The sequence below is a fragment of the Clarias gariepinus genome, chromosome 8, assembly GCF_024256425.1.
Source record: "Clarias gariepinus isolate MV-2021 ecotype Netherlands chromosome 8, CGAR_prim_01v2, whole genome shotgun sequence".
In the NCBI taxonomy this organism is placed as follows: domain Eukaryota; kingdom Metazoa; phylum Chordata; class Actinopteri; order Siluriformes; family Clariidae; genus Clarias; species Clarias gariepinus.
The window spans coordinates 28,567,130-28,583,877 of record NC_071107.1 but is presented as its reverse complement, the minus strand read 5'-3'; the positions used below and the strand labels follow the sequence as shown (position 1 = coordinate 28,583,877).

The 16,748-nt window shown below is 38.5% G+C and overlaps 1 protein-coding gene across 4 annotated transcripts in view; it reads right to left on the bottom strand.

Moving 5' to 3' along the window:
* Positions 1-16,748, bottom strand: part of LOC128529454 (arginyl-tRNA--protein transferase 1) — an 86,174-nt gene that overhangs the window by 46,298 nt on the left and 23,128 nt on the right. For 2 of the 4 annotated variants that reach the window (XM_053502965.1, XM_053502963.1), the window contains exons 6-7: positions 15,787-16,001; positions 7,164-7,292 (exon numbers count right to left, since the gene is read on the bottom strand). In XM_053502965.1, the coding sequence (XP_053358940.1) occupies positions 7,164-7,292; positions 15,787-16,001 (344 nt within the window). Of the gene's footprint in view, positions 1-7,163; positions 7,293-11,137; positions 11,267-15,786; positions 16,002-16,748 lie in introns of all 4 variants that reach the window. The other 2 variants (XM_053502964.1, XM_053502966.1) reach the window with 2 other exon arrangements.

Below are 16,748 nucleotides of genomic sequence, written 5' to 3'. Positions count from 1 at the left end.
TATATATATATATATATATATATATATATATATATATATACACACACACACACACACACGTTATTTAACAATATCTATACATTTTCTGTAAAATAACAGTATATGTAATAATAAGGGAATGATCTGTATTTTCCAATTATATTTTAGTTTAAGTTTTTCCTTGCAAATAACCATTTTTATTATTTAAGTTTTTACTATCCATAAGATTTATGGCTTGTAAATCCTGCTGGATAGTAAATCAAGTTTTTACTATTCATAACATTTATGGATAGTAAGTCCTGGTTTTTGCAATATTTATTAATTTATTTGCACCAACCACAGCATTTAAGATTATATTAAATATCAAAAACACTCTTAGACTGATTATTTTTGATCACTGCATAAGTCCCGGTATCACTCGTCACGAGGAGGGAGAATTTAACCCTGGGTAGGATGCCGGCTTATCAACCAACTGATCAACCAACAGCATACTCCAACCCCCCACCCTCCGCCCCAACCCCCCGGGTCTTCTTTTTTTTTTATTTAAGTTTAAGTTTTCCAAACTCCCAATGTAGGGAACAAGAAAAAAAAAAAAAAAAAAAAAAAACCACACACACACATTGGTGGATTAAACTGTGTGAACCAACATAAGAAATGCTTCAGAAATCCACAAATAAAATCAGTCTGCTCTATAAATGCCACATGATGCACACAAAAGCATGCAGCCAATTCCAGAAACAAACATCAGGATTCGTGAATTACGAAAATGTTTGTGCATGGTTGTATTTACTTGTGGATCTCACGTTATACTTGTGAATCACTCTCTTGTTTATTCGTGTTATGTATTTGCAAATGATGCAATAAAACCTTGAATACACATGACATGGCCAACTTGACTTTTTTATTGTTTTATTGATCATGAGTATTTTCATGATCAAGCTGCTCATCTATTCCTACACCTTTCTTTTGTGCTTACTGCTGAGCAGTGCACGGTGTCCTAGCATACTATATAACAAAACTAACAAACTAGCATGAACGGAAAAAAAGATGAAGAGAAGAACAGATTGTCTTCGTCAGGATGCTCTGGTGCATGTTGTCTCTTTTGCGTGTTGAGCATTTTTTCCACTGGGTTTGGTGGGTCTGCTGTTTTTAACCTGACTGGGTGACTCTCGGGTCTTGCGGAATAAGTTGGGCGTGTTTACAGGTTGAGCTCGAAAAGCATCTAAATGAGAAACAGCAGCTGAACTGCGTGCCAAGTATATTTGCAGCCACAGCACTCACGCGCGCACACGCACACGCACACACACACACACACACACACACATGTACATCCATGATGTATGAGGTGTGTCTAAGCACAAATCTTTGCTGAGTATAATGGCAAGGGCAACATGAAACACTGTAATAATAAAGATGGATGAAACAGCGCTGAATGCAACACAGACAACACAAGGGCACCAGAGAAGCTAACAATAGTGTCCTGAAGTTATACACACTCGAATGCCAGTTTATTAGGAACCACAGCTTGTTTTCTTTTTCATGTGGCAGCGGCATGGCCAAACAGAACAAGAGCTTCAGGTTAACAGTCACACAAGCTCATCAGACCGGAGGATAAAATGTGACTATTATGGATGTTTAGGATTTTCAGAATGAGTGACAGGTGTGAGTGACAGGTGTGTGAACAGAACAGCACCTTAAGACATGTAGTACCTTAGAGTGGGTGTGCTACCAGTACAGAAGGCCACATTATGAGGAAGTGCTGGTTTTGGGCTCATTGGGCAAAGTGCAAAAAAATGTGCGTACATTCAATAGTCACTTTAATAGAAACGATTACCTTATTAGGCCTGATTTCAATGAACCTATTAAAGTATTCAATTGGACAGTGATCATATACAGATACTGTACATGCGTGTCCGTGTGTGTGATAGCTTCCTTGAAACCATACAAAGGTGTGCGGTACACTGACAACCCTTGGACAAGAGCATGATCACACAACCTTAACTCTATCTCTCTTTCTCTTTCTCTCTCTTTCTCTCTCACACATACAAAACACACCCACACACACCTTGCAATTGCCAGGAGCCCCATCCAATTATTGTAGACCACAGGATTTTGGTAGGTCCACAGAGGACACGTACCTATAAAAGGGGAACAGTTTTACTGGTGTGCGTGTTTGTTTGTGTATATGTGCATAGGTTTACTGCTTTCAAGGAAACAGCCATCTTCAAGAGAGAATAAAAAGAAAAAAAGGGGGGGGGGGGAATGACCATGCGAGATAATGATTGTCACAATGAGGAATACAAGAGAGAGATATGAGAGAGAGAAAAAGTGAGCGAGAGAGAGAGAATGAGAGAGAAAGGCGGAGAAGTCACCCCCGCCCCCCAACCAATAGGTGTGACAAGTCTGTTTAAATGAGTGCGTCTGGGAACGTTTAACACATTAAAAGTCAATAAAACACCATCATTCATCACCATCAAACTCATAATATCTCTTCTGTTACCCGGCAAGCATGCCTCACCAAAACACCCACACGTACGTTCTGGAGAAAGTAGGCTCCTAGGCTCCTGTGGTTTTAAACGCTACACAAAAGTACGCTCCATCTCTTACTGGCAAGAATTAGGCCTGGAGAGAATTAGTCAGCTACCAGCTGTTTTTTTCCAGCTAATGTCTGCGTAGTTAAAGGTGAGGCGAGCCCTAAAATAATGTAGATGGAGGTACTAGAGGTACCAAAATACTGTTGGTGCCAAGTGCACATCTCTTGGTAGCAAAGCAGCAGTATATCAGGTGCACATAAAGAGCCCGAGCAGAGTTCTTTAGAAATGAAAATTTCATGCGATGAAGGAAACATTACGATCCATTATACCAAAAACATATCAGTTTTTATCCTTAAAATGACATGATGATGAATTATTTAAATAATATATATTTGTATGATTATTATTATTGTTATTTAATAAAAAATAATATATATTTGTTTTTTTTCTTCTACATTTCTGTACTTGATCTGCTCTTGGCCGATTCCCACCCATCACCCCGGCTCTCTGTGGTCACAGGGCAGCTACCAATGAAAAAGGACAAAGGCTTTATCCATGTACATGAATTTACCAACACTCGGAGGGAGGGATCAGTGTTATGGGATCAGAGTGCAAGAATTATGAATTAAATACATACGAAATACATTCGTTATGATAATCAAGTGCCGGGTTGCACTTATACTACAGTTATCATGTTTGAACGATAATATACGAGGGATGTTCAAGTCAAACTGGGACTTGTGATGAACTTTTTTGTGAATGATAGTTTAAAACTGATTGAGGTTCAAAGAAGACTTCAAGCACAGTACAGTGATAAGACTCTTGGCTGCAGTAAAATATTTGAAAGCCACAAACATTTTAAAGAAGGTTGTATGTCTATGAATGACGATCCCGACCGTGGTGGCTCAGAGCCCAATGCAGTCGTTCCCTTAAACATTCATTGTTTAACATCTGATAATTTGTCACCTACTGTACTTGCCATTATTCACCCAGGTGAGTTCCTTTAATGTACAAGTGGTGTTAAAGTTGTTGCTGAAGAAGTTCCTGGAAGGCCAGCGTTTTCGATGTAAAGCAGGGAATCCAATCATGGCTCCGGTGTACTGAGAAAACGTACTACTTTGATGGTATTCAAGCACTAGTGACATACATGTTCTGTTATTTTGCGCAATCAAAAGTCCTGGTTTGACGTGAACACCTCTCATAGTAATTTTAACAAGTGGCAGCAGCACTATGTTTTCCAACAACTGGGATATTTTTTCTCAGCAGCAAGCATTACAAACGTATAGTATATAGATTCGCACTTTTCCTCCTTTTTTCAGGCCTAGAGGTCCGAAGTTACTTAATTTCCTGATGTAGATGTTTTAAACAACTTACTCTTGTTTGTGTCTGATCAACCAATTTTTAGGTGCACATCAGGAAAATACAAAATATTTGATCTGATTGGTCAAAGGACTGTCTATCCTAGTGTTATGTAAGGTTCTCTTTGACCCTCATGTAACGGTCATATGGCTCGCACTTTAAGCCTGTTTGTCCCCTGATTCTTCAGGTTTAATTTACTGTACACACTCTCCCTAACAAAGTTATAAAAAATCTGCACTGATATTCAACTTAATGCGTTCAGAGGATGCAGTTAGTAGATTACTAAACCTCAAAATCACACACAGAATCTGAGCTTGCTATAAATCCGCCGGTCATAAAAACAAACTTCAGGGATCAACCAGCGAAGACTCGAGCAGGAAGAGAAAGAGTTGAGCTGGAAGACGAAGCAGCACTAATGTGACTTTCAGGCATAACACCATAAAGCTAAATGTGCTCGCATGTCTCTTTAAACATGAATGGTCAACTAAACCTTGAACCGGCCTCCGAGTGGCGCAGTGGTAAAGTGCTCGCCCTATCATCCGGAGATCGCTGGTTCGATCCCCGGGTGATGATGCTGACGCCTCTCACAGCCGGAGGTCTAGAGAGAGAGCTGAGTGGCGGAGCTCTCTCAGAGTGGAGGGATGAGAGGTACTTAGTCCTCTCACAATAATCTACAGCCAATCAGGGGCGTTTGTGAGCTCACGCACGCGGAAGGTTCGGAGGAAACATGTGATTGTCTTCGGCCCTCCCGGCTGAAAGGTAGTAGTAGCCTTAATGTGGGAGCCCCCTAGTGACGGGGAGGAATTGGCCACGACCAAATAAAAAAATATATATATATAGAATATCCAAATCCAACTAATCCTTGAATGGTCTGGTTAAAATAACATCTAAATTGTTATAGATTTTGCGTATGTTTATTATTTTTTTTTTGTTGTTTTTTGTAAAGTAAAAAAAGTTCTGAATTTCACTAGAGATTTAAAAATTACTACGACTTTATTAAAGTAGTTAATAATCATCATTGTCAATTTTAACCATCATCAAATCATTTCAATTACCAGTAAATACTTCAGTGACATGGCCATAAATGGTACTAGAGTACTAGTTCTAGTACTTAAAATTTAAACTAGAGTACTAGTACTCTAATTCCAATTTTAAGTCATGTTTGTAAAGTCATTAACTTTAACTCAACTTCAAAATTTCTATTGTAGAAAGATATATATTATATATATATATATATATATATATATATATATATATATATATATATACACCCTGGCATTTTCTTTTGAACATCACCTGTGTCAATAACGTTAAAGTGCAATAACAACACAGCTTAGAGTTTGGCTGCTGTTGAAGTTCAGTGCAATGGTTTTGTACTGGCCAAAAAGTAAGGAATGCATAACCATTATTGCTCCTGAAACTTGGAGCTGATTAGTATCTACCTCTACAGTACACATTAAGGCAAACTGGTTTAGTATATCCAACTTAATTTGCTTCATATATGGACTGGTTCTTGCTCCAGACTCTCAGAGCTGAGTGTTTGGCTCACCCACTCTGGCCTTAAACCCCTGCTGAAGGTGAACTAATGCGTACGCACGCACACACATACAGCTTCCCAGCTATAAAGCCCACTCTCTTATGGCACCAGGAAAGAATCTTGGGCAGGTCTGGTGACTCTCACTGCTTTTAGTATTCATAGCCACGGTTTATAAGCTTGTGTATTTATTGATTTGCTGAGCCCCCTTGGCAGAGCCGGGCCAGTTTCCAGGCCTCAGGGGACAAAAACCTTCTCACAGGTTACACAGAGTACTGGAGATCTCCTTCCCCTCAACCATTCTCTCATACTGCCTTGTTGTTCAAGCGCTTTCTGGTCTGGTCTATGTTACCCGGTTTCTACACAGGCCGCCATGCTTGGGCTCACAGCACCATCACGCTGCCTACCAGCCTTTTCTTCCGACATAAACAACAGGCTAATTCTAATAGTGAATCACAAAAGCACAAAAAACGTCCAAATACTGGACAGATGTGCAGTTTCTCAAAGGTCTTTCAGGAGATTTTCCCTGCAAACAATCACATTCTACAACAATTGATTATAAAAACTGTGTCTGTTTTAAGGAACTGATAATGGCCATGAAGAATTCATTGACCTGAAGTTTTTTTTTTCTTTGCAGTGGCTGCATATTGTAAACAGCTGAGAAAAACAGGCTTTTCGAATAAACAAGCATTCCCAAAATTCCCAGCTTAAACGCTAGATTGATTGGATGCATCCCCTTTTTCTTATTTATAGAAATAACCTGGAAAATTCACTATATGGCCAAAAGTTTGGCCACACCTGACCTTTCTAAACGTCCTGTTCCAGAATTTTTCCATTCCTTCACCGTCGTAACCGCCACTTTTTTCGGAAGGCTCTCTGTTAGATTTGGGAGCATGGCTTTGGGGCTTGCTCAGCCACAAACAAAAATATTAGTTTTTAGCACTAGGTCAGGCCTGAGGTGCAGTCATTGTGCTAGGTCACTCCAAACGTGTTCATAGGATTGAGGTCAGGGTTAAATGCAGAACACTTATGTTCTTCATTCAAACTTTAGAGCACAATTTCTTCTCATCTTCGCTTTGTGCATAATAAACTTTTCCACTATAAAAAGGCTCTCATCGCCACTAGAAACAAACTAGATTATTAATAGATACTAGCTTAATAAAGCTGATGCACAAATTCCAACAATATGCAGCAGCGAGGACTTGTCAGTTTTTTTTTATGGCAAAAATGTTTATAAAGATTAAATTAAAAAAAAAAAAATTTCCCTTAAAGTCTAACAATTTGATACCTGTGTAGAAACCATTATCACCACATCAGGGCATGACCCGAATCTTCTACAGACATTTATATTGAATCAATTTTACTGTACATTTTTTGAAAAGTGAAAAAGTGCTTATTAGTGAAAGTAAAAGTTGGTTGTTGGTGTTCCACAGGCTCTATTCTAGGCCCACTGCATTTTTCCCTGTTTATGCCTTAACTGGGTACAATTCTTCATGACTTTGTACACATTCTAAACCAAAGTCATTTCTATCTAGCACCCATGACAGAACAAAATCTTAAGTTATAACTATGATTAATAAAAAAAAAATGTTAATAAATTGTAAAAATAAATAAATAAACTAAAATTGACTAACATAGTACGACTCTTCATCTTCAGCCTTATTGCAGTGGTTGAGCACTAAAGAGAAAAAAATCCAAATATCCATGTGGTCGACAGGGGTACTACAAGTGGCATGCATGCAGGTGAAGACTCGTACCTGGATTTCATCGCATTCGGAAGGAACGTCGCCATGAACGGCCATCTGGTAACAAGCAAACAGCTCCGCTGACTGCTCGTACGACGTCAAGAAGTCAGGGTCCTCAAAGCTGACCGGCACTAGCCTCACCTTCAGGGGCAGCAGGATGAAGGATGATTAGCGGGAATAAGGACAATGGCCCACTGACCAGAAATGAACAGGGAACGGACATAAATGTTTTATTTACCAGATACAACTGGATTAATAAGTTAAGAAGCAACATGTAAGGTGGAAAAAGAATGGAATGAATGGGGCTGAAGAGACTAAGTAAAGAAAAAACAGCATTATGATTAAATGGCACACACAGGTTAGAGGACTACTGATACACATTGTGACTTCACATGAAAACACAAAATCTCTCACCCCTCCTCAAAACATTTTGCACATGAGCCACAAATGACAGCAGATGAAGTTATTCAGGTGGTGGAGGAAATGGAGGACAAGAAGAATCTGAAGGTGAGGCTAGCACTCTGTTCAGCTCTTGGCCAACTTAGCACAGTGAAATCATTAGAAACCAATTAGTAAAAAGGGATTAAAAGGGATGGCATTCAGTGAAAGGTCCAGCGCTGTTGTCCTGTACTGCACAGCATTTTACACAAACTAAAGTAAATAATTACAATCATCCAGCAAAGTCAATGAACATGAGAATAAAAAGAAGAACTTTTCAACTGCTTATAAATAAAAAGCAGAGTTTGATCATACAGTATGTTTCCGGAGTCTTTCATTACTGCCTATTGAATTAAAAATGGATCCAAACCTTGCATTTGCTTTTTCCATTAAATAAAAGTCCTTAGCTAACAATTAACCTGTCTAAACATTTGCCAATTGGTATCAATCTTTGGTGTCCATTTTGACTGTGTTCCCACAAACACAACACATTTTGCAAACAGATGATGGCAAAAAAATAGTGGCAGTAGCAGGACATGATACGATTAAGAAAAAGGTTAGAGGACACGAAGATGCCTTAAGGACTAGAAAGCTCCCTAAGGAATGAACAAAAATAAAAATCAGACCCAAAAATATGACTACTTAGCGCACCATTCATCTGTATTCCAAAGTTAAAATACATTCGCCTTAAGAGTATTTGAATTTACGTTGGCTTAAGTTTAGCTAAAAGGAAAATTACATTCACAGGCTCAGGAACAGAGCAAAATTTTTTGAACTGAACGGCGGATGAAGCTTGTCTGCACGCGGGCATAAGAGGACAGAAGATGAATGTTTATTGGTACAGGCAGTGAAAAGGCATAGAGGTAAAAAGACCTGCTCCAGAGCCCAAGCAGTTCAAGACTAACAACCACCCAATTTTACCGGGACACCTGTAGAAACACTGCGCACCCACTATGTATGGGAGCGGTTTTCTCATTTCCTTCCTCCTCTCTAAAGTCCACTTCTTTCTTAAGACTCTATTCATTCTCTCACTCTCTCTCTTGCATGCATTCATGAGCAGCACCAAGCTCAATCGCTTTCCCCAGACTCGAGTTTTGCCTCATATCTGATTCGTTCAAACAGATTATTCTATCGCACCTCTGTTTAAACGATCAGCTTATTAAATTATGTGTACTTTGTACTCAGCTGTCAAATTCTTTTTTTTCTCCTCAATCACTGAGCAACCTGCACTGTGAACAGAATTCAAAGGCCTTGATACAAATGAAATGACGGATACAATTTGTTGCATGGTGGTGTTGAGGTTGGGTTGTTACCTCAAAGCTCAAGGATCCCTGGTTTAAGTCTGTGCTAAGTTACTGCTAACCCAGTCTCACCCCCTGGTCCTTTTCCACTTTTCAACTGTGTGGTTTGGAGAAGTCTGTACCCACTGCAGCCTCAGCTTCTGGTCTTTTAGTCAGCATGGTTTTCAGCCGTGTTATCCCGTCCACCTCAAGTTTGATATGTTGTTCGATGTTCTGAGATGCTTTTCAGCTCACATCGGTTGTAAAGAGTGATTATTAAAGTTATTGTTGCCTTCCTGTCAGCACAAACCAGTTCGGCTATTCTCTCGTTTTAGTAAAGTGAATGAGCAGGTACAGGTGACTACTAAAGTCATTCTCCATAACTGAAGCATTCAAACTACCCACAGAGCACACGGAGACTGGCCAATAAGCTAATGCAAAAAAAAAAAAAAAAGACCAACACACTTTCTCTCTCACACACACACTCATAATATACCGCTTTATCCTGTACAGGATTGCAGGGGGCCTGAAGCCTATCCCTGGGGACTTGGGGGACAAAGCAGACTACACCCTAGACGTTGACAACACACACACTCATTTACACACTACGGGCAATTTGGGAACGCCAATTAGCCTAACCTGTATGGCTTTTGACTGTTGGAGGAAACAGCAGCACCCGGAGTAAACCCACCAAGCATGAGGGGAACACGCAAACTCCATACACACAGACCCGAGGCGGAAATCAAACCTGGACCCTGAAGGTTCAAGGCAACAGTGCTAACTAGAAAGCCACAGTGCCATGCCAACAAACTATCAGTATTCATTTATTAATATTTTTAAGGCAGTGTATATTTTTACAAGATTCTCACAACCTTTCAGTTTAAAATTCTCAAATTATTTAGATGATGATAATCTGGACAATCTTCCTGGGATGGAGGGACAGCAAGTGTGATGGAGGAGACAAATAACTAGCCTGAGTGTCCAGGACAAGAACATTTACGCTATTACATTTTAATTTACCTGGTGGAGAAGGGGAAAAGAGGGGAAAAATCCTTTAAATGCATCAACTTGTTGAACTATATACAGAGTAAGACGTGTGTGTCTTTATTTGTTTTTTGTTTTGTTTTCTAATTCGCATGCACCCCTGACGAATGTTCCTTTCAGAACCTGGAACACACAGCTGTATGGAAACAGTGACGAAAACAAAGCTGTCATATGACTCACCTGCTTATAAGAATAAACATGTGAACAAAGACACTAGCTAGGACTCAAATGTGCACTGCAAAAATATGACATCTTAGCAAGAGAAATATTCTCGAATCTAGCCAAACATAACCACAGGTTCTTAAAATAAGTTTCATAACAAACCAAATCTAAGGTTTTTAAGCTCATGTCTAGTCAAATGTTACTAAAACTGCAAGCATGTAAAAATGTCTAGTTCTATTGGCACATAATTTTGGCTCTTTCAAGCAATAAATTCCTACAAACTAATAAAATGATCTGCTAATAGAACAAGATTTTTTTTTTGTTGTAATTTTAGTAACATTTGACTAGTGATGAGCTAAATATCAATTAAATATTTGGTTTGTTGTAACTTCATTTGTAAAAATTGTAGATACATGTAACTATATTTAACTTATGTCCAATGGCTAAATTAAAACTTTTGGCAAGAAGAGACCACCACATCTCTTAGCCATGGACATGATTAGGATTTTTATGACTATTGCATTATGCTAGTAGTCTTTCACCAAATAAATGAAGATTTCCATGCAACCAAAACATGGGTTTGAGCACCCTTACCTAGTCTGCTAGCTCATCGATCAACACTGACGCCACTTCCTGCCCAGTCACCTTAATGCTCTGCTACTAGAGACACTGATCAGCCATAACATTAGAACACTAACATCATAACCACCTTGAGTTCCACTTGGGCACCATGGAGGCATGGCTTCAAAGGGTTGTTGGGTCCTTTGACGGCTTTGTATTGTGGCCAGCCAGCATTGACATTTTTGGCAATTTGTCTGCTTTTCTGTGTGATCAGATTGACAGGCTGGCTTTAGTTCCCCGTGAGCATTGGGTACTCATGATCCTGTCCCCAGATTACTGGTATATCATTAATAATGTCAATGTATTAATGTTATGGTTGATCTGTGTATTTATTTACAACTGTACGTAAAGACTAAATCTTGAAGCCGGCCATGTCATGTATAGAAATTGTCAACCCTGTGTCCCATCCCAGTGCCTTGCAGATGCAGAATGACCTCTGACCTGGCTCTCGCTAGGCTTATCAGGAGGGTCGTGATGAACAATCATCTGGTAGAGTTTGTACACTTGGTAAGAGGCATCGAAAGAAGCTCTGAACTGTGGACTGGGTGGCATGGAGCGCACTAGCCTCACCTTCAAAAAGATGATGTTCACCAGGAGGAAAAAAATACAGGTGGATTATAAACAGAGAAAGGCTAAGTGAAGAGAGACATGCATATATTTTAGGCATAAAAAAACAGAATAAACACAAACTAGATTTGATCAAACTATATCACAAACACATAGTTGCCAGGTTAAATGGTGCACCTAGCTGTACCCGTTAAACAAATTATATTTGGTAAAAGGTGATCTATTTCCATTCAAGCACAAAGTAAAGAGGTTTCCATGGCAATGGATGAGCTACAGTCATGAACTGTATTAATATTTTTTCTTTTTAAGTGTAAAATCGTAGGTGTACCTGATGAACCAGCTACTCTGTGTGAATCTCTGATCACATTTCCAAACAGAGTTTAACAGTGCACAACATTTATCTTTTTATCGAACAGAATATCATTCTAAACCATTAAAATATACAGTGGGGTCAAACAAAAATCTGAGACAATTGGTGAAATTGCCTTGCCTTAATTACACATTACATTATCAGCAATAACTTTAGTAAAACATATAATCTTAGAAATGCTGCCACACATTCCTACATTTTATACTATTTGGTATTTCTACCTCTACCTCTTCAATTTTTTTCTTTTTAACTGTACTGTAACAGTGCCTGTACTTTGCAATCCGCAATTAATGCGGAATCATAAATACTGAATAATTAAGATGTTTTAGAGTTCAGATCTCAGAGTTTTGGTCCCCACTACATTAGTACATGGAGTTGGTTGGGTGAGAATGTTCAACTTCATTCTCCTTTATTATTAAATGAATATAAAATTAAATATAATTTTGTAACCAATAACACAAAACCATAATCTGAATTTTGACAAATAAATCAATTTAACAGAAGTGTCTGCACTACAATTATTATTATTAGATATATATAATTAATAATAATAATAATAATAGTAGTGATAATAATAATAATATCTTATAAACTTATCTCTTATATGTTTTCATTATAGCTGTTATGACACGAAGAATGGGACTGACAAAGACCTACATTTCAGTTCAAAAACAAATGATTAATATTTCATTTACAGGAATCCTAATGTAAACACCTCAGTTAAACACTTCCGATCGTATCTCTCTATCATGTAGGGATAACTTTACAGTAGGTCACAAGTTTTCAGAAGGGAAATTTAGCTTCTAATCCTGATCCATGAACCCCATAAGAACTTCTCTCTCTCACCTGCCTTTACCTTCAATCCCCTGGGCCTTCAGCAGAGGGAGGGGCACAGATTAGCTTGCAATTTAATACGTAGTAAAGAAAGTTGAGAGGGGGGAAGAAGCAATGCAGTGATATGATTCTTTTGTGTGGCAATTCACGTATCAACTTCATATTCAAAAAAATAATAATTAATTGAAATATTCTTGCATTTGAGGTTATAGTAAGTTAAATTTCCTCTATTATCTATCTTTAGGTGGTGCACTCTAAACTATTCACACTTTGGCAAGCACTTACTGTAGTTACTGCAATATCATTGTCAGGTGATTATCAGGTGACTCGGGTCGACCCCCATCCCTAGTAGTTAAACATCTGACTAATCACAGACAAGACAGAATTCTTGTATCCAATCATAACCCAGAAGAAGGGATTTAACCCAGCCTCCAAGAACTTTGGAGAGAAACACTTCTCTTCAGTTCTTTTTTTGGCAGATTAGACATTTAACAGCAGGCAGAACCACTTTGTGCATGTCAAAAACATTATATTGTGATTAAAAGCTTTGAGCATGTAAACTCATTTTATCTGATCAGCGTCCATATAAACAGTGAAGCTGGAATCTCTGATCGGAATAATTTCGGATTGTTCCACAAGGGCGGACAAGTTGGTCGTCATGCACCCAAGACTAACAGTTTCTAATCCCAGACAACCAAACCAACTATATCTTCAGTAGCCTTAGGAGCCTTATAGCACTATAATCCCCTCTCTATGGCTACGTATACTACATAAAACTCTGTACACACCAGACCATCTCTCCTATATATGTTAGTCCTCCGTAAACTATAGCTATGAGTTAGAAGCACACATCGCCATAAAATGTATTTGTATGCTGTAGCATCCCCAACTTCAGACGCAAAGATGAAATAAAATGAAAAAAAAAAGATAACTTTTTAAGCACCAGTAGCCCCACAAAAATATTGACTTGACTAGGAAAGCAGATTTTAGTTATTAGTGCTTCTTGTTATGTTTGTATTGGATGGAGTGTTTATTCTTCTGAAGTCTCCATGCTGGGATCTAAAAGGAAACCAGTATAAGATTTATTTAGTTTGGCCTTTATGAAGATTCCTGGATTAATATGGGGGAAACACTAGAGTCTTGCTTCTAAAAGGGTAGCAACTTTCACTGGGGATGCATTGCATATAGCATTTTCTAAGTGGCTTGGTTGATTTTTTTTTATGTGTTTGTTCGTTGTGATATCAGGTGTTTGTTTGTGATCAAGAGTAACTGAGATACAGCAAGCTTCATCCTCAGATCACTAAAAGCATCTGGAATGTTCATGGAATATGTGAGGACAAAAGCAGCCTCTGCAAACAGTCAGGATTTGTATATACAGTGTACAGGCTATAAAGGAAGCTTTCCCTGTACTTGCACTGCCCCCTAGAGGAGAATGTAAGTCAATGCGTTAATTTAACTCCATCAAAGCTCATTCAATAGATCATCTTTAGTTAAAGATCTGAAAAGTTTAAGGTTAAAGGTTTGCATTATAAATTTAAAATCTCTTTGCAACTTTTAATATGTTTTTTGTTGTATTTAGAATATCAACAACCAGTTTGGGAAAAACTATTACCCTATGAGGATGAGAATATCCCCTATTAGTTCTTAAAGGCACATTTATTTATACATAAAATCTAATCCAATAAACAAATAATTTACAAATCAAATTTACCAAATGTGGCTCTATACCCAATTAAGGCATATATTGTAACTATACTGCCTTTGATCTGCAACATAAAAATGTTAAGTTTAAAAGTTCTGAAGAAAAATAAATAAATAAATAAATAAAATCACAAAAGTAAAACTATATCTTGAAAAGAATCGAAATTTTACATCTCCAAGTATTTCAATGAGGGTCAGACTGAGTTCATCTTACAAAAACACAGGATTCTTGGTCCTTTTCTTTAAAGGATGGCTACAGTTTAAAAAAAAAAAAATCAAGCAAAAGTAACAGGGTTATGCTTGTTGAGTCTTGTTGCTAGGAAGTGATACATTTTGGACATATTCATGTTTGACTTATAAGTAAGTATATTATCTTATAAGAGAATATTATTGAATGAAATATTACATGTAACAAAAAAATTCTGAATTGTGCAAAAAAAAGGATTTATAGTCGTTACATTGCATTAACTAATAGTTATTGAGTTTTTCGAGGAGGAAAGTCAATCAGTTCTTTCTGTTTATTAGCTCAGTGACAAATTGACTGTGTTATTGCTGGAATATATCTGCAGTTTCCTGTGTCCCAGGTTTCAGCCTGTTAACATTGACAAAGTGCAAGGATAATGGAGCAAACAGCAATCAAAATCTTGGCCCAAGTCTCTCAGAAGTATAAAAGACAAGGCTAACATGATTCAAATCTGGAGTCAAAGCCCATTAATGAACCTAGTCCTTGCCAATCTCATGCACTTGGGATGAGATGATATAAGTGAACATTTCTAAAAAATTGGTGACCTTTTTCTTTCGAGGTTTCGCTCGCACATACAAGCTCCGTTGGCTCGACTCCACTCGCTGTATTTTTGTAAAAGGTCACTTGGACTGAGAAATGTGTTGATGGAAAAAAACAATTACACAAATTTTGAAATCAAATGCCTCTAATTTGTGTTCGCTGGTTTTATGATAAAGCGCGTTCAGAGCGGGGTCGTCTGCGAATAAGTAAACATCTCGTTACGAAGCCGGCGCTGCACGTCCTGTTCGTTCCCCTCTCTCCGGGTTTAATGGCCCCGGACAGTATCCCGAACGGCGCAATGATGAAGTGAGGAGAAGCCTGCAGGGGAAGTGTGTGATATATCACACGCTAGCAGAAACTCCTCCGTTTCCGTTCTGCCAGCGAGTGATAGGTTGATATTAACACACTAGAGGGACTGCGCTTTAACAGCACACAGTTACCACATGTCAAACAAGCGCCGGAAAGCCCGTGCTGCTTTTTCGTCTTGTGTGCTACCCTGAATGCTTTATGGATGAAACAAGTGAACGGCTTGAAGTAAAGCAGATACATGGTACATGGTAACCTTGTTGAGATGAGGCCGCCATTGTGATGAGGCCGGATATGCACTCAGGAAAATGAAACGACAGCCGTCAGAGGGATCAATCCTAGCAGACTTGGACAGAAATATGAGTTGTAATGTCTCAAGAGTAAAAAAAAAAAGATACAATACGGTTCCTATCAAAGACAAGCTGATCTCACCCAACCAAGTGCAAGACAAAAAAAAAAAAAAAACTTTTAATCTCTACTTTTACTAAATAAACATGAGTAAAAACTACATCTTGGCAAATTTCTAACCTCTAAGCGGTGAAGAGCGTCATCAGGCAGCGAGTCGGTGATAAATTCTTCCAGCGGTTTGGGTTGGCCAGACGCTGGGGTCGCCGGAGCAGGCTTGAAGTTTGTTAAAGCGCCTCCTCCATCCTGTTGCTTCTGCTGCTCCTTTTGTAGTCGCCGCTCTTTCCGGATATCCTTCGCTTTGCGACATGGAGGTTTGCTTGGGTCCGCTCCCTGTCCTGGGTCGACAGAAACAAACAAAATCACCATCAGCATCATTAGTGCCCAAAGAGGTACAAATAGGGCTTGCGAGAGTTTTGTCGAGATGACTACGAATGTATTACTTTTCAAGCAGATGATATTCTGTCAAGTAAACGGGCAAGTCTATCTGGCCTCTAAACCATTTAAAGAAGCAGGAAATCACTTTATTACAATGTGCTCCTTTTTATGAGTTCAAGTCTCTTCTTAAGTATCAAAATCATTAGGTAAATTAATTAAAACTCTGACCAATCAGATCCCAGGGGTCCAGTTGCTGCTCTCTGTACATTAAAGTTAAATGGGTAATAACAGTTATAGTCCAATAACGTACAACCCCAAACTGTTCTAGTTAAGTGGCATTAAGTCAAAAGTTCTAACATCCATTTCTTTTTGCATACAATATAATAGACTGTAAAAAGTCCCAGTTTCAGCAGGGTCAAATTATCAACCTGTATCAAGCAAGGAAAACTAAAACATTATTGGAATTAAAAAAGGAAGTGTCCATCACATTGTTAAACCTTAGAAAGATAAAACCTGGATGACTGACAGTGATTACCTAAACGCTTGCACTGGCCACTGTACAAGCCTCTGCAGGCAGTGTTATGATCTGGGGGTTGCTTCACGAGGTCAGGTCTAGGCTCAGCAACATCATGTGACAATAAAATGAATTCAGCAAACAACCTGAATAACCGGCTAATCACATATGGATTTGTTTTTTTTCTGATGGA